This window comes from Bos taurus, chromosome 19, assembly GCF_002263795.3.
Source record: "Bos taurus isolate L1 Dominette 01449 registration number 42190680 breed Hereford chromosome 19, ARS-UCD2.0, whole genome shotgun sequence".
Lineage (NCBI taxonomy): Eukaryota > Metazoa > Chordata > Mammalia > Artiodactyla > Bovidae > Bos > Bos taurus.
The window spans coordinates 36135123-36153297 of NC_037346.1; the positions used below are offsets into that span (position 1 = coordinate 36135123).

Here is an 18175-nt window from a genome sequence, read left to right on the forward strand (position 1 = left end):
GCGAGGGGCACAGAGAATCCCCAGCTAGGGGAGCAGGGGGCCTCTGGGTCAGTGGGGCCTGATTCCAGGCCCAGAGGAGCAGGGTGTGTGGCTCCTCACCCCAAGCTACCCTAAGGGCATTCCTCAGGCAAGAGGCAGCAGAGGGGCAGTCATACCTGATGACAACAATGACGCCATCAAAGATGTTGTAGGGGTTCTTAATGTAGCCAAAGGGACCATATACTAGCAGCTTCAGCAGCATCTCCAGGGCAAAGAGGCTGGTGAAGACGATGTTGCTGATTTCCAGGGCATTGGTGAGCTCCTCAGGCTAGAAGACAGAGTGGACCATGAAGTAGCAGAGGCTTGTCCCTGAGCCCCTCATCCCAGTCCTCAAAAACACCTGGCCTTCCTACACATCTGGGAGCAGGAACAGCAAGCCAGGGGGTGGGGTGGAGGTTGGGAGAGGGTGGTAGGGGTGCTGAATGCTCAGGCTAATGGGGAGGACGCTCCCCAGAAGCATCCTTAAGAAAATGCACTCAGGGGTGGCCAGTGCACAAAGCCCCCAGCCCCTGGTTCTTTTCAGCTGAGTCTCAGATCCTGGGGCCACAGGCTCGCTGGAGGCCTATGCTGTGGGTTCCACCCACTTCCTACTGCTGGTGGGCACCAGAGGGTGACTGCCAAGGCCTCATACACACAGCCACACATGAAGTCACATGTTCTCCACAATTACTCTGTGCACTTGGCAGCATTCTCTTGGACAACTGTTGGCAACATTATTTCCTTCCAGACACACACACACGGCACACACGTACACACAAACACACACAAATGCATACATGCGCACACACACGTGTACACAAACACACAAACAAGCATGTACATACAAACACACCAATGAGCAGACGGGAGATCCCCAAGAAAGATGTCACACATGAGGTGGCACCTGGAGCTGCTCCCTGAGACTAGGACACCTGGCTTAATTCTCAACCTATCCTGTCAAATCACTGTGTGACCTTTAGCAAGATCCTTAATCTCTCTGGTCAAATGTAAAACACTAGAAGTAGTTAATACTCCTAGCCAGGGTCTGGGATTAGGACAGCGAACACGTACTAGAGAGGTCATCAGACTTAATGACAAACTCTACTTCATTTGCTATTCTAGCACAGAATATTAAGTGCCTCCTCCCTCTTAATATGGTGGCTCAGTGAAAAAGAATCTGACTGCCAATGCGGGTGCCCCAGGAGATGCAGGTTCAATCCCTGGGTTGGGAAGATTCCCTGGAGGAGAAAATGGCAACCCACTCCAGTATTGCTGCTGAGATAATCCCATAGGCAGAGGAGCCTGGCAGGCTATAGTCCATGAGGTCACAAAGAATCGGACATGACTGAGTGACTGAGCATCCCTCTTAATATTAAGTCCCTACCATATAATCCACCAGGCAGGCAAAAACATGCCAGCAATGCTCCCTGCCTCCTAGGAGTTCAGAGTCTTAGCTGGAAACAAATCATACACACACGAAACAGTTGAATAACCACGAGAGGCCTTAGATGTTTTGGTGCCAAAATAAATTATCCAGATAGTAAATCCAGGAGTTCAGAGGAGAGAAGGTAAGTGAGGAACACACTGGGAAAGCCTTAGTTGGGAGACAGCACTTGAAATGAACTCTGAGGGTGAATGGGGTCTCTCCAAGCAGAGAGGAGGGGAAGGCATCACAGGGCTGAGCACAGGGAATGAGCCATGTCAGGGGAGAAAGGGAGACCCAACCTGGTTGATGACCGAAGTTGCAGAGTGAAATATGATTGGCTCGATGGAGCCTACTGCCCACCTGATGAGGTGTTTTGATCACCCCCAAAGCCCAAGGTGCATACTAGCTACTCTAGAAGTTTGAATAAATAACCAGTGAAGTCCTTAGTCCATCAGACACTTCCCTCTGTTTACCCAGCTGCCTCATCTGGCCAGCTGCCCAGGTAGGTCACCCAAGCATGGAGTCGGGCCCTGGGTACCACCAAATATATCTTAATAGTCCCCATCTATGCGGCCAGCCTGGGTGAGAACTGGGAGAGGTGGTAGGCTGGGCCTTCTGACTGGCAGGGGAGGGGCATTTGAGGGGTCAATGGCTTCTCAGAAGGAGAGACGTTTTCAGCCCACGCATGGATTCTCTCCAGAGACCGGTCTGGGGAGCTGAGCCAGGGTCAGCCGGCAGGGCCAAGAGCCACCTATCCAGAGACTGAGTAACTGTCATGTTGCTCCAGCAGATCTCAAGTGAGACTCTGCCCCCCAGACTGTGAGTGGGGGCAGTGCCACCTGACTTGGCAAGTGGGGTCACAGAGGACCACAGCGCAGGGGAAGGGGCCACAGTCAGGACAGCTAAAGCCCAGGGCTCAGGCCCCTCCATGACTAAGTGGATCTCCCAGCTTCCGCTCCCAAGTCCAGTCTGTCAGAAGGCTGTGGTCAGTGAACCCGCCTCTCTGTCACTCCGCCATCTACCCAGTTGCCCATTCTTGGATTTGATAAAGATGGTAGATGCAGGCCACACGGCTATGACACTCCGTGGGTCTCACCGCGTACCATCCACACAACAACCTCCCCCTTCCACATCTTGCAGATGAGCACAAGAGGCCAAAAGATGATGCACGGCCAGTGCGAAGTCACAGGACGGGCAGAGCCAGGGAGTGGGACCCAATCCCACCCTACTCCGACTCCAAGAAGACTAGGCAGACCGGATCCAAAGGTGACGGTGAGGGGCCTGTGAATCCAGACACATGGATGGACTGAATGTGTAAAGTGTCTTCTTAGGTATATAAACTATATTTCACATGAATGCAGAGGCATTAATAAAGAACGAGTCTGAAAGTATAACTGAGGCACACACATATCATGGGTATAGTTTAGAGCACGTAAATTAACCATCAAAAAAGCCACCAAAGACAAAACTTAATAAAACGGTGAAAACACGATAGCTTTTGGTATCGTGTATTTACTTCACTAGTGAATCCGTGAAGTACAACCAGGCGTGTAGGGAGAGGGGTGTTCTCACTGCTTCCTGATGTTGTCTACAGGGCTGGCGGCAGTCTGTACCTGAGGGCTCATAGATACACACAGACACACACACTCCCGTCAGCACCCCAACCTAGAGCCTCATCGGAAGGATGGTGCAGGCTCCCGAAGGCCTGTGTCACTGCTCTCCTCGAGGGGTGGCGGCAGAGGCCGGGGCTCCAGCCTGCCCAGCCAGGAGGCTCCAGGACTGAAGGAGCAGGTAGGAAGGAGGGCCTGGCTGGCACTCTCCCCCGGCCTTCGCTTGCTCTACAAACTTATTGGCAACTCCTGTTCCCTTCCAGGGCCCCGAATTGCCTGTGATCCATGGGAAAAAAGCGCTCTTTTCTCAGACAGCCAGGTCTGCCCAAGTTACTAAATCGGAAGCTGAGAATGTTCTGCAAATGCAGGACGAGGACGCAGAGACACAATCTTAGCAACACCATTGCCCCAGGGACCAGAGCCGTGATCACAGTCACTGCAGCTGCAAAGGGGCAGAGAGGACACCAACTCTGACTAGCGCCGTCCACAGGCCCTGCACCGCTAAGCCCTTCCTCCCAGAAGTCCGTTTCCTCCCTGCTCACACCAGATAAGGGAGGGACGTAGGCTTCCTTGACGGCAAGGAGACTGAGGCTCCGAGATGTGGTGACTTGATGGAGGTCATATCGCTCGCTTAGAAAGGCCCACCTGCACTTGCCTCCACACCTCTCCATGCTGCCGCCCCGCACACACCCAGACCCGGCACAAACTCATACAAGCCCCTCAGGCTGCCAGGAAAGTCCTTTTTCTGGTCTAGACTGCATCCTCCCTCCTGTTCAAGGAGGTCAAGGCCCAGTGGGCATTTCTGCGCGTGGAGGCCAGGCAGCTTGAGGTTCTCACCCAGAGGCCCCAGGCTCTTCTCTATGTGACGCTAACTGTATATCTCCTATCTCCCAGTGCTTCCCCCCCCCGCCTCAGCCTGTCAGCCTGGGGTAACTGGGCCCCAGGTAAGCTGCTCAATACTTCCCAGCACCAGGACTCCCCTGAAACCCACAGCACCTTTATCCACTAACCCTTAAAGTGCCCATGGTGTGTGCAACCCTGCTAAGAGGTGGGGCTAAACCTGAATGCAGAAGGCCTGCCAACTGGGAGACTTTCCACCTGGGTGACCTAGGCAAGTCCTTAACCTTGCTGGTTCCCAGTGGCCTCTTCTATTAAACAGGGTAACACCCCTTTGTGGCAAGGCTGCTCTGCCCTGTGGAAACACCCAGGCCAGAGTCCTGCTCGAGTGGCCCCGTGGGCACTGACAGCAGCAGCGGTCCTCACATGTGGTAGAACAGAGTGCCTGCAGTCTGAAGCTAAGCACCATGTAGAGGCAGACACCAGAAGGGCCCCAGGAACTCAAGCCAGCTGAGGTCAGTGGGCCAGTGGGGAGAAGGCAGGGGGAGGAGAACTGCCGTGGAAGGTATCCCCGGCTGGCCAGGGGGCGTGAGCAAAGAGGCAGAGGGAGGAATGTGCAGGGCATCCTCCAGGACCAAGGATCAAGTGTCTGCCCTGGTCAGAGGGTGGGAGGGGCCTCTGGGCATCAAGGCTGCCAGGTGGGCAGGGCCAGCCAGAATGGCCTTGACTCTGCTCCATGGCTTGCCTCAGGCTGGACTTGCCTCTGCCCATGATCTTCTCAGGGGAGGGAGGAGGTGTGCAAAATGGTATATTAAGAAGATTAATCCACTGCAGTGGTGGCAGCCTGCGGATGGCTTGGAGAGACGAAGAGACTGCGAGCGATTAGGGGATACTGCAGTGGTCCAGGCGGGAGGCCTGAGAGCCAGCTCTGACAGACATGGATATGCCTTTTGCAGGGAGAGTGCAGGTGGGGACAAGCCCGACCAGAACTGAGGGGGGGTCACCCTGGCCCTGCCAGGTGCCATCCTCATCCCCTACCTCCTCTGATGCCACCTGTCCCCGGGACCCTGGAACCTCTGCTCCCCAGTTCCGGCTCCTCGGCTCACCTCACCTCTATTTTTGAGAGTTCTGTGCCACTTTCACACTCAAAAGAGGGGGCACAGGTGGGCCACAGTGATGGGGCAACGGCCACTGGGTCAGCGGGACCTCGGCCCTTCTCCTCCTCCAAGGAGGTGTGGGAAGTCAGGGACGCCTGGGCAGCAGGAGGCTTCCGGGAGACCTCACAGGCCTCATCACACAGACCACGGCCTTGCTCTTCGCCGTCCCCCTGGAGGGACCTCCTAGCATGTTTTCTAGCCCCTCTAGGCCCCCTTGTTAGGGGTCATTGTGCTTCAGTACCTCATAACCAGGGATGACGTTAGTCTCTCTGCATGGTCTCCTGCCAGCTCCCCAGAGCCACCCCAGGGGGACACACAAGCTGAGTAGGCACAGGACACCACCACAGTGCTCGCTCGGCCTGAGAGAGTCAGCCCAAGCTTCTGTGACTTGAACTTGTGAAGCTCTGGCCCCTGCCCCTCATCCGCCTGTACAGAACCTCTCTATCCAGTTGTGGTGGGCCATCTAAAGGCTGCCCTCAGGCCGCAGATCTCAGAGGGTTCCTGTCCAGTCCAGGTTAGTCCTCCCTCCCCCAAGCCCAATTGCTGAGCTTTGCTATTTACGAACCCGTGCTGACTGGACAGGGGAATACCCTTCTGGGCTCCAGGGTTGCTCTGTGCCTGTATGCGTGGTCCTCATTGTTGGCTCTCCGTCTTTCAGCCCAAGAGCTGCTTCAGATCTTCCTCCCCTAGGCCTCCATCCCACTTCCAACCTGGCCTCTTGCTTCCTGGGGCTTCAATTCCCTCCCCGAGACAGCTCTGCATCCTACAACCTACTCGTCTCTCTTCCCACCTGGAAAGGAGCCAGGGCCTCCTCCACCTGGACCTTCATCCACACCCTGGCTCCCCTGGGCTCCATCTCATCAGCTGTCCCTGTTTCCTCACGTCTCCAATATCCCTTCCCCTGCCTAAAAGCTGAAACCTTCACATGGATCCAGGCCTGTTCACCCCTGAACCCCGGGCCCCACCACCCAGCTCTCTCCAAGGACCCTCTTCCCAGTCTTCAACTTCTGGATGCCTGAACAATACCTGGGCCTGCACCAGCCTCCCTGCCTGTGGCCACCTCCCTCTACTTTCCTGACTCTGCTGGCCATTTCCTGCCCTCTTCTCCCTCTCCCCTGCCTTTCTCCCCTCAGGCCAACATTCCTCAGAGTTCAGTAGAGCCCACTTCCTTCCCTGGGCTCTCCTGCTTCTCTGTCTCCTGCACTCCCACCTTTCCGGCTGTCACCAGGGTGTGGATGACACAAAACAATCTCCCTCCAAGCCTTGGCTCTTCACCCAGAGAGCCAACCTGCCTGATAGCCTTCCCAGGATGGCCCACAGCCAGCTCAAATGCAGCACATCCAAAACAAACCCTCTCACCTCCTCTCCCAAACCTGTTCCTTCCCCAGCTTCCTGGTTCCATGGACTTCCCTCTCCAGGATTCCATCTTGCAACCAGGAGTTGTCTAGGACTTACGCCTGCCCTTCATCCCTCTGGCAGCAGGTGCCTGGGCCCACAGACCTTGCCAATGGAATGGCTGTGCCCCACCCACTAGTTCTATTTCCCCTTCACATCCTGGGGGCCCTCCTTGCCTCTGATCTGGACGATAGAAATAGTCTCTGGGTCCCACCCCCAAGCCAGCCCACACCTCCTGGAAGCTCCAGATTCAAGAGCACTGCTGGATTCACTTCAAGAGCCCCTGCTCACATAACTTGGGGTGGAGTGGGGGAGGCTATATGATGGTCCTTCAGAGCATCCCATGCCTCCCTGTGCATTCCCAGGCCAGGCTGCCAGAATTCTCCCCAATCCCTCCACCAGACCCCTCTGCTCCTGGCCTCAGCTGTCAGTGACACTTTTCTTTCAAGGCCACTCTCACAAGATACCTCCTTCAGGAAGCCCTCCAAAATCCTTGACCTGGATGTGAGCTCTCTTCTGTCCCCAGAAATCTCCTTTACGGCATTTAGCATAATCAAGCAGAATGACTTTTCTGCTGGAACTTGTTTCTTTGGAGCTCCTGGCACTTCCCATACCCCCAGTCTATTATTCTCTTCAAATGTGCTGTGCACAGGAGGCACTCCCCATGTTTGATGAATTGGGGGAGCCGTAGAGCCAGAGGATGCCCCCTTTAGCAGGCCATCTCTAGAAAAGCACCCTTCTCCCTCCCACATGTGGAGAACCTTTGAAAGTCTGGGCCCAGGGCAACTGTAAGAGATTGTCCTCCAAAGTCTTATTTGGCCTGTAGTCCCAGCTCCTCTGTCTGCAGGCCAAGGACTCCTGGGAGGCCCAAGGAATAGGTCAGGTGTCTGTAAACTCCCATCCTCGAAGTCCGCACTGGGGTATCCATGCCTGTGTCTATCTTTAAGAGAGATGGCCCTAGCTTTAAACAGAATCCAAAAGGAGTTTGTGAATCCCCTCAAAGTTAAGACCTACCACATCTGGTCTCTTCCTCACCCTACCCCACCCCAGCCTCCCTTGCCTTGAATAGCTGACCTCACTCACTTATAAATAGAAACCCTCCCTGAACATGTATCTAGAGCGACAGGGTGGGCCCAGAGTCTGAGAAACGAGCAGGAGCATCACCTGCCCTGTCCTCTCAGGCCTGAAAGACTGTCTATTCTGGACCCTCCCTCTCTCTTCTCTGCAGCCCAGGATACCAGTGGGCTGTGTGCCCCTCCCCACCCCCTGCTGTTGGCTCTCTTCTAGAGCATGAGGTTGGCTCCAACTCTCAGCAATCCAGAACTAGGAAGGAAGGTGATTACGAAGTTCCTGTGTCCTGAAGACCTCATCCTCCTGGAAGGCCTTGTCCCCATGCATACCCAGCCAGACAGGTTCCAGAAGACACCTCTCTTCTGCAATCCAAAGACACCCTGGGCATCCCACAGGCAGTTTGCAAGGAATGCCCTCCAGCGCAAATATGCACAAGCCCCAGTGCTCCTCCCAGAAGCAGAAACCTGGGTGTCATCCTTGCTGCCACCTCACAAATATCCAACTGGAGTTGAGTTCTACAGATTCAGCCACTGCCTGCTCTTCCCAGCATGCTTCTCTCTGTCTCCAGGGACAAGGTATATGAACTGGCTGGATTATGGCAGTAGCCCTCTCCTTGGCCTCCCTGCCTCCCGTCTGTCACTCCCTTCTGCTCCCCACATGGCTTCTGGAAGACTTTTGATACAATACAAACACATACCATGGACTTGCTTAAAACCTTTGTTGGCACCCTATCATCTTCAGGATAAAATCCAAACTCTATCCTATTCCTCTCAGGACCTGGCTCTGAGCTTTTTCCAATCTCATCTCTTGTTGTTTGCCATCCCAGCCCCAACCCAGTGCCCAATTCACTCTGAACTCCTTATAAATCTCTCTGTTTTGGGGTCTGGTGCTTCCGGTCCTCCCCTATGCTGTGCCCTACCCTCCACCCTTTGCTAGCTACATCCCACTTTCCATTCAAACTCAGCTCCCAGGTCATATCCTATGGAAGCCCCTCTTGAATCCTTTCCCCAGTCTGGGTCACGGGTGACTCCTCTGAGCATCCCTTCCAAGCAGGCACTACATCAAGTAAGTGTGACTGCTTATTTGTCGTGGGGTCTTTGAGAGGAAGGACAGAGTGCCTTGGCCCAGTGTTGTACTGGAGCGTCTGGTTATGCACGTCTCTTCCCAACTCCACATGCAGTGACATCACATCGGGAGTTTGAAGCCAGCCACGGTGGGAGCATTCGCACCATGGAAAATGGTGAACACTGCAAATACCACAAATCAGGACCTTTTTTCTTTTTAAAGGGCTGGCTATTAAACATTTATGAGCATGCCATTGCTTAGGCCCAACTCTGATGCCCAGAAAATGTGTGTGGAATGGATGGATGGACAGATGGGTAGTTCACAATTTCCCTGTTCCACGTTCTGCCCCCCTAGTGGGTAGGGCACACACATGATTATACTTCTGACCTCAAGTCATAGCCCTGCTCCCTTCTCAGAGTCCTGGGTCTTTGTCCTCCTCACCAGTCTCTCTGAACAAACCAGCCCTGCCACTTTGCCACCAGCTGGTGGGCTAAGGGGTGGGGAAAGCAGGACGGTGTGAACAGCATAGGGTTCGCCTTGGGTAGGGTGGGGTACGACAAGAGTGCTTCCTCAGTCAAGAGCTTGGTAGAGTGCAGCTGGAGTATCTCTGTTCTTGACGGGAAAACCAAAGGAAGGGTAAGGTTGGTGACGGTGGGAAAAGGACAGGGCTGGAAAGAGGGTTGGGCTCCTCCTCCAGGGAAGCACCAGCAACACCCTCTCCAGTGCCCCTCAGTCCCATCAATACCGGGATCGATGGACACAACTGCCTCATTACGAGCACCGCGGGGAAACCATGAGCCTCTGGCCTCACCTCTGTCAGCATCTGCAGATGCTCTTCCTTGCTGTGTCTCTCAGCTCTCTTGCTCAGCTGGCTCCTCCTCTCCTCCATTTGAGGCTCCATCAGAGCCTCTGTCTCCGGTCCCTGCCCGGGCCGTTCCTGTTCGCATCCAGATCTCAGTCTGCCTTTGGCTTCCTCTCCATAACTGTCTCTGTCGCCCCTACATCTCTGTGTCTCTGCTTGTCTCTGTCTCCTCCCCCGAGTCTCCACCTCCCTCTCTATATCTCTGACCATCTCATCTCTGTGTCCCCCACCCCCTCGCCCCCTGCCCAGGTCTCCATCCCGCTCTCTCTGCCCTCATCTCCCCATCTCTGTCTCTCCCTTTCTCTTTCTGTCTCCCTCTGTGTCTCTGTCTTTTGGCCTCCATGTCTCCTTGCGCTTTTCCCTGCCCCCAACCCCCAAGCCTGCTCAGGCTCCAGGACCCAGATGGCGGGACATTCACGCCACAGTGCCTATAAGCACAGGGCCGTGGCTGCTTCTGGGATTTCCTCCCACCCCCAGCCCCTGAGCCTGCTGGGCCGCAGTCAGTCATCTGCCTGGCCTGCTGGGACTCCCACTCACCCCATGGGGGCCTTAGCAACCAGGTACTGGGACAAACTCTTCCCTGGAGCAGACACTGTGCCACCACTGAGTAGGACTCCCTGCTGCTGAAGGCTTCAGAGGCTGTCCTCTGCTCTCCTCAGGAACTTGGGTAAGGAGATGCTGCAGTCTTCCCTGACTTATTGCTATTATTTCTTCCCCAAGGGGGTGTCTTTCTTGATGTCTAACTGAAAGCTCTCTTGCTGCAGCTTCATCTGGCCTCTGTTTCTGTGACTCAGCTTCTTTCCAGCCTAGTCAAATCCTCCATCAGCAGCGGAGGAGGCACCCCCTGGGGAAGGGGCATCTGACCATGGCCAGAACTGGGGTGAGGGAGAGGAGGCTGAGGTTCAGGCTTGGGAGCCGGCATAATGGGAGATTAAGAACTGCCATTACCTGGATCGTGCCCTAGCAGCCTGGCAGAGCAGAGGACCCCTTCCCCAGAGGTTGGCTGAGAAGGCGTGAACACACATACACACGCCCCATGCAGCCAGACACAACACACCCACAAAAATGCCACTGCTGACCCTGCAGCCAGCGTCCTGCCCCACCTCCACTTCCCCCCACTTTACCCAAGGTGGGACCCAAGTTGTCCACACTCTCTGCTTTCCCCACGCCAAGAAAGGAACAGGGTATAGCCAGTTGGGTGGGGGTCACTGACACAAAAGGAAGGGGTGTCAATATGATATGATAGTGATGGGGAAAGGGCTGGGGTGCACTTGGCTGGACAAGGCAATTGGGATAGGAGCTGAGTGGGGTGGATGGTAAGGGGATTCAGAACCCCCTGAAAAGTGAACATCACACGTTTGTTCCAGCCCGGGTTTGGATCTAGGATACCCCACCTCAACTGAGACTGAGTGCATTCCCTGCACTCCTCGGTGGGCACGCCTCCCCCTGGCTACCCCGCCCCGCCACACCATGCACGCATGCACGCACGTGTGCGCCCACTCCACACCTCTGGCTCCCACATGCTTCTGCCCACGAGTTGAGGGGTTGGGGCAGTGCCTGGCTCCCGTCTACAGTGGGCTCTGGCAGCCCTGACTCTCCCCCAGGACAGTGAGAACAGAGAGAGGAGAAGAGCACAGAGGACCTGGGAACCACAGCGCCTGCCTGCTGGCCTCCCTCTTTTCTCAAGAATCCACCAAGGGGGTGACCTCGAAGGCCATCCGGGGGAAGGGCTGACTTCTGAGAGATCCTGTGGGGGGTGCAGCCACAGCCAGTTGTGAGGCCCTATGATACCTGCTCCCATCTCCAGTGTGGGAGTCGGGGGTCAGTGGAGTTCCCCAGGCCACCCCTTCTGTTTCTGCACAGCTCTGAGAGAGAAAACAACCTCTTCAATGTCTCAGCCCAAATCACATTGCTTGCAGCTATTGACCCCACAAAATAAGCCTGCTACCTCTTCCACATGACAGCCCTTCAAATATCTGAAGACAGCTCGCCTGTCCCTGCTGAGCCTCCTTTTCTCCTGACTAAACATCCTGGTTCTTAGAACGATTCCTCAAACGCAAAAGTTTCAAGTCCCCTCATCATGCTGGGAGCTCTCCTCTACCCAGCGGCGCCCTCCCCGCTCGCAGCACGGCTCCCAGAACAGAGGCCTGAAGCAGATGGCCACCCTCTCTACCCTCCCCAGGTGCCGGCTCCAGGCGTCCACTCCTCACCTCTACCTGCACAGCCCCCTCCTGCCACCAGTCAATCACACCCCTAATTACTGAGTCAGGTGAATGCCAGAGGGCCCCACCCACCCCCTATCTATGACTTGTCCCTCCAAAAAGGTCTTGCCCACATCTGATGCTTACCACTCATTTATATCCTTTAATGCCCACCTCTTCTCAGAACCCTTTCGATAAAACACACCCAGCTCAGACCCTGCCCCTGGGCAACCTCCACACTCTGAGACTGCATGACATTCACCGGCTTTCATCCTCCAAAGAGTTCCCACGCATCGGTGCAGCTCCCTTTTGTCCTCCTGGCCATGCAGGCTGACAGCACAGAGAGGAAACTGAACTCGGGGTGGGAGGAGAGGAAGATAGAGGATCCCCAGCCCGAGAACCATGCCTTGCCCGTGCCCCTACCTGCTCGTGGTATTCGATGCCCATGCTGAGCGTGTTGACCAGAATAGCAATCATGATTCCCCGACCAAAGTACTTGCTGTCCACAATCTTCCGGAAGGTGTCACAGATCAGCCTCCAGAAGGCCAGCACAGAGTTGGGCTCCACATCCAGCCCCAGGCTCCGTCGACGCCGACTGTGGGGATCCCGGAGGTCGCCATGCTGAGCATCTTGTGTGAACTCATAAACCGCCTCACTGTCTGAGTCAGGCATCTCGTGGCCAGTGAGCCCCACCTCCCCTGCCCCGGTCCGGGCACAGTAGGGACAGCTGTCTGGGCCACAGGCTCCGCTGGCTGCCCTCAAGCAAGGGCTGGAGATCTTGCAAGAGCTTTGGCAGGCGCCTGGGACAGGAAGGTAGAGGTTAGAGGCTCCAGGCTTTCCTACTTGGGGTGACCTTCCCTCAGCATGTATATAAAATGAGTGGGGGAGTTTGGAGTTCTTTCAATGGTGGTACTAGGCACTTGGTGGGCAAGGGTACTGAATGACTTGCAATGTGGGTGATCCTGAGCAATAGAACGCCCCCAAATGCCAATAGCATCCCACTGACAGTCACTGCTGGTTGTCCTCAGGTTTGGACAGCCTTAGATATTCATGTATGTTCTCACGCCAGACACTTGCACTTGTGCACTAGATACATACTTGTACACACACATGTACTGTGTACATACACATACCATTTACAAGTCATATGTACATATAGAGCCAAACACAGGTGTACACAGATCTATATACATCACACAGTACATGTATGCCAGGCATGTGCACACATGGGCATGCATACACACTAAACAGGAGCACCACCCTGTGTGTGCACACACGTACCTACACACAGCAGATGTGTGGACACATGCATACATGAACAGCAGACGTGTGCATGTAGATGGCACAGACACACAGCGGTCACCTTTATGCACACACGCACACACCAGACAGCACACGTGTGCGTACACAGTGATCTATCCCAAGACACGGATGTCCGCTTAAATCCAGCTTTGATCACAGTCTGAGAGCTGCGAGGAACCTCAGAGACCACCCAGGTAAAGCACGGATGTGAAGACGCCTGGCCTGGGGCCCAGCCCTTCCGCCTGCATGCAGGAGGACATCAGTAAGCACCACTCACAGCTGTGATGGTCCCGGCCTCGCCTCTTACACGGAGGGAAACAGAACCATACGTGTGTGTGGCTGGCGGCGCCCCTTGGCAGGGTAATAGAGGAGCTGGCAGAAGAACCCTTCCCATGTGTTCTGTGATGGCACCTTCCTGTCCAGCCCACATTCCCACATAACAGCCCACAAATATTCCACTTCTCCCACGTGCCACATTCTTCCTGAAGCACAGGCCCTGGGCTTCGGCTGCAGTGAATCTATAGAGGAGGGCTCGTCACCCCTGCCTGACTGGGGGACGCCCCAAGGCACAAGCACTTCCCTTCCCCACAACACTGGGTATTCTATCCACCAGTCTAGAGGCCTCTGAGGACTTGCTGCACCAAGCCCCAGGTCTCCCTACGGGGACAGAGTGACATTTGTATTTACATGAGTCCCCTTAGCGTGGGGCATGGGGCTCACCGTGCTCATACACCATTTCCCCCTCTGAACCTGTAACAGGGACTCTAGCGCATGGACCTCAGAGTCAGAGGGCCCTGACTCCACCCCTCACCAGTGACAGCGCCTGGGGCAAGTCACACATCTTCTCCAAGCTCCTCCTCCTCATCAGTAAGACAAGGAAAGTTTATCACTTAAACTGATAAGAGGACCCAACGGGGTTTTGCCTGTGAAGCATGCGAAAGGCACATAGCAATCGTCAACAATTGCAAACGGCATAAAGCAGAGCATAGGTGCTTGCTACAGATGACTACTGTTATCATTACAATGTAGGAATTATGACTCCCATTTTAATAGATGAGAAAATTAGGGCTCAAAGAAGTGATGTGACTGGTTGACGGTCCCAAGGCCAAGAGAGGCAGAATGGGAATCCAGGCCGTGTCCTTCTGACTCCAGATCCCCTCAGTCCTCCCTGGGATAGGACGTCATCTGGTCCCCGGGTGAGGGCCACCAACATGCCTCCACCCAGAGTTCTCACCTGTGCTCTGGGTCTCCAGCAGCTTGTGCATAGAGCTGTAGGGCCTGGGCGGGATGTTGAGGCTGGTGAGGGTGGTGGGTCCAGAGGCGGGCGCCACCTCCATTAGTGCCTTCTCTTTGAGCATCTCAGGTGGAGGGCTGGTGTGCACGGTGGGGTACACCTTCCCACTGTCCACGGTCCTGCCCGATGCCTCCGATGGCGACCTGGGAGGGGGTGCCTGGCAGCGGACTGGCTCCAAGTGGCAATCAGCATGGTAGAAGCTGTGCACAGCCTCTGCACCCCCTGGAGGGCCCCTGGAAAGGGCAGGAGTTGAGGGTGGTGGCAGCACGAGCCGGCGGGACCCACTGGCATCTCTGTCCTGGATCTGCGGGCTGGGCCGAGGGGCCCGCAGAGTCCCATTGCCCAAGTGGTAGTGGTGGTGGTGGTGGTGGTGCACCAGATGGTGGACGGATGGACGGCGGTGGGGGCGAGGGCAGCCGCCACTGGGCTGGGGCTCCTGGCCCCCACGGGGCGCTGGGCTGCTCAGCAGGCCAACCCGCACGCCCGCCGCCCGGGAGACCTGGGCCAGCCTTCGGGCTGCTTTCCGGAGGATATACACGAGGTACTTGAGCAGCTCCTCATAGCAGCTGCCGGGCTCGGAGAAGCTGGCCAGGGTGCTGGCGTTGGAAAGGAATCTCACGCGCTGCTCCCGCATCAGCTGGCTCTCCCGCTGCTTGGTCTCTGAGAACTGCGTGGCAATCACCACCAGGCACAGGTTGATCATAAAGAAAGAGCCCACCTATTGGGGTGGGGACAAAAAGAGGAGACAGCCTGAAGGAAAGGGAATCACAGTGCATGCTGCCAAGCACTGAGCACTTCCTATGTGCCAGATACTAGGCTCAGTAATTGTCCAAGCATCATCCTGTTTCATTCTCATGACAGTCTGAAGAGGTGACACTTTATTTTTTTTAAAGGTGACACTTTAATTATCTCCATCTGACAAGTGAGGAAACAGGTTCAGAGATGTTGAGGAACTTCCCCATGATCATTCAGCACAGCAAGGCTAAGAGCTGAACCAACCTCTGTGGAATTCCAAGGAATTGCTATTGATCATTAGGTTATCGGCAAGGATATCTCCCAAATTCCCCGCCCCTAAACAATCCCATTGTCCGAGATCGTGAGCACCCCCCTTCTCATTTTCCGTTAGGAGTAGAGAAGGCTATGGAAATGAATGCTATCTGGGGGACATGGGTTGTCACATTGGATTGAGCTTTTGAGATTCTGGCAAAAACACCATTTACAAAACTCTTGCTTCTAGTCCCAAGTCCTACTGTGTGACCTTGAGTAAGACCTTTAACCCTGGGGCCTCAGTATCCTCATGACCATTGGCCTTGCCTGTATCCCTTTTCCAAACCATGTCTCTCCTCTCCCCGAGCTGGGTGACAGGCTGACTCTGAGCCCTGCAGACTAGCCAGGCCGCCACTCTGCCTCGACCACACTGTCACGTCTCCACTTCCATACCTCAGTCCCCACCCCCTACCCCCACCCCGGGCCTCTGGGATGGCAATTGCTTGGACAATGATCCAGAATGAAAGTAATGAATATTTATGGTGAAAGGCAAAATTTTTTTTCTAGATTGTGTCCTAGTAATTATGATAATTAGCTTCACTAGTGTGATTCCGGAGAGCTGTTTGGAAAGATTTTTCATGGGGTGTGTGGGAGGGTGGAAACAAGGTCCCTTACCTCTCTGTCTGCTTCCCTCCCACTCCCCAGCCTCAGAGAGAGCCGAATGGGGGAAAAGATCACAGACCACCTCCCAGAGGTGCTAATCTTGCCACCCGGGTGACGGTGGGGAGAAGGGAACAGGCCCCAAGCCTGGCTACTTTTCCCCATCAGGGACGATTGCAGGCGAGGGAGCTATTCTTTCTCAGGGTCCCCTCTCACTCACCAACAGGTCTTTATTCTGTCTCCACCTCTCTCTGGAGCCTAAGTCCTGAGTAGAGCTTCATCTCTTTCTCCCATCTTTCTCTTATCTGTCTTTCTGTCTGGCTATGTCACTGGCCTCTTGGTGAAGTGGGAAAAGGGTTGGATTTGGAGGCAATAGCCTGGGGCTGGATGCTCAGCTCCGGCAAGCCTGCCCTCTGGAGCTCAAAGTTCTTGTTTAGAAGATGAGGCCCACAGTCCCTGCACCTGCTGCCTCACAGGGAATCTGAGGGCGAAGCGGGCAGCAGATGTTGCAGCACGCTTCAGCGGCAGCACTCAGCCCAGCAAGACTAAGCCAGAGCACAGTCAAAGCGCATGATTGGGCCAGACGAATGAGGAAACATCGGTTTCCTCATCTGTAAAATGGAGATAATACCAGGATCTTAGTTAGGATTAAACACACCAGCACATAAAAAAGCACTCCAAGCAGAGACTGGCACATAGTAAGTGCTCAATAAATATTAGCTATAAGTGGTAGCAATTAAATGATTAATCATGGTAGTGATTAAAACTACTAAATAAATATTGCTACTTTTGCCTCTGTCTTCTGTCCTCATAAAGTCTTGGAACTTCTGAGCTGGAATAACAGATCACACAGTGTTTCTCATCACCAAATGATGGGAATTTGGAGTGGAACAATTCCTTGTTTGCAGGACTGCCATTTCAAGGTGTCTATTACTTACCCCCTGCCTGCCAGCAAAATGCCAAAAGTGCTCCCCTAGTCCTCATAAAAAGCAGAACCACCCTTTGCATTTCCAAGTGCCCCCTAGGAGAGGTGGCATCACCCTGGGTTGAGAACCACCCATTTTACTGATGAAGAAACAAATGCCCAGGGTAGGGCTGGGGGCCTCATGGGGAATGACTTGCTCACGATTTTAAGTGGTGATGAGTGACAGGCCTTGACTTTGGATTTCCTCCTAACTTCTCATAACAGGTGCCCTCTGCCTGCATCTCTATGAGACTTACACTGATAGCTGGAACTTCAGACCAAGCAAGTCCCCTCTCTGGACTCCCCCTATCCATTTCCCCAGTATCCTCCACCCCCACAAGAGCTTGAGGAATCACTCACAATGATGAGAAGGATGAAGTAGATGAAGTTGTAGAAGGAGTGAGCATCCATCACAAAGTACATGATGTCGACCCAGCCCTCCAGCGTGATGACCTGGGGAGGTTGCAAAGGGGCAGGTTATTTCTGGGCCCCCTAGAGTTTCCTGCAGTCTCCTCTAGAGGCCCTGATCCCAACTCAAGCCTGAGGATGACTACTCCAAGCTGGGACTGTGTCCTAGCACTTGGGCTCTGGGAACTCTCCCAGTGCCCAGGCTACCCCACCTGGAAGATGGCGATCCAGGCATAGCCAATGTTGTCGAAGTTGATGGCACCCTTGAAGGGGTTGTGCTCCCCCGCGGAGCAGTTGGTGTAGTACTGGTTCCAGTTCACACAGGTGGTGTTGCTGGAGCTGTTGTAGGCCTCGTAGTCCAGGCCGCAGGGTGGGCCGCCACCCCCGTCCCCGCGCAGCGTGGGCACACTCCTGCAGGAGCGCATGCCGTTTTCACGAGGCTGGGAGCAGATGAATGGGTTCTCATCCTCGTTCTCAGTCTGGTAGTAGCGCTCCAAGTCCACGCTCAGGGGGCTGAGGAGCAGACAGGAATGAGGCTGAGACCAGGGTTTTCAGGGGACAGGGCCCAGGAAGGGAGAGCTGGGTGGATGCACTGAGGCACACAGGGCAGGTGCCAGGCAGAGGCAGGGGTCAGTGGGTGCACGTGAGGGGCGCCGGGAGCACGCGGATCGAGGTGAGACTCCAGCGTCGGGAAACGGGAAGGCTCCATTCTAGGGCAGTGGTTCCCAATGCGGCTGCACTTTAGCCTCACTGAGGAGCTTTTAAAAATCCCCACACCCAGGTTGAACCCCATACAAATGATATCAGAATGGGGAGCTGGGGAACCCAGGCCTTAGCAGTTGTCTCAACTCCCCAGGTGACTTCAGTGTGTAGCCAAGTTTGATGGCCAGACACATCATTAATAACAGAACAGGTATG

The 18175-nt window shown here is 54.9% G+C and overlaps 1 protein-coding gene across 20 annotated transcripts in view; it reads right to left on the minus strand.

The window, feature by feature from the left end:
• The window catches only part of CACNA1G (calcium voltage-gated channel subunit alpha1 G), a 62394-nt gene that overhangs the window by 32722 nt on the left and 11497 nt on the right, over nt 1-18175 (minus strand). For all 20 annotated transcript variants that reach the window (NM_001193140.3, XM_005220488.5, XM_059877742.1 and 17 more), the window contains 5 exons: nt 17470-17770; nt 17210-17302; nt 14179-14956; nt 12066-12442; nt 156-307 (listed from right to left, as the gene is read on the minus strand). In NM_001193140.3, the coding sequence (NP_001180069.2) occupies nt 156-307; nt 12066-12442; nt 14179-14956; nt 17210-17302; nt 17470-17770 (1701 nt within the window). The remainder of the gene's footprint in view (nt 1-155; nt 308-12065; nt 12443-14178; nt 14957-17209; nt 17303-17469; nt 17771-18175) is intronic.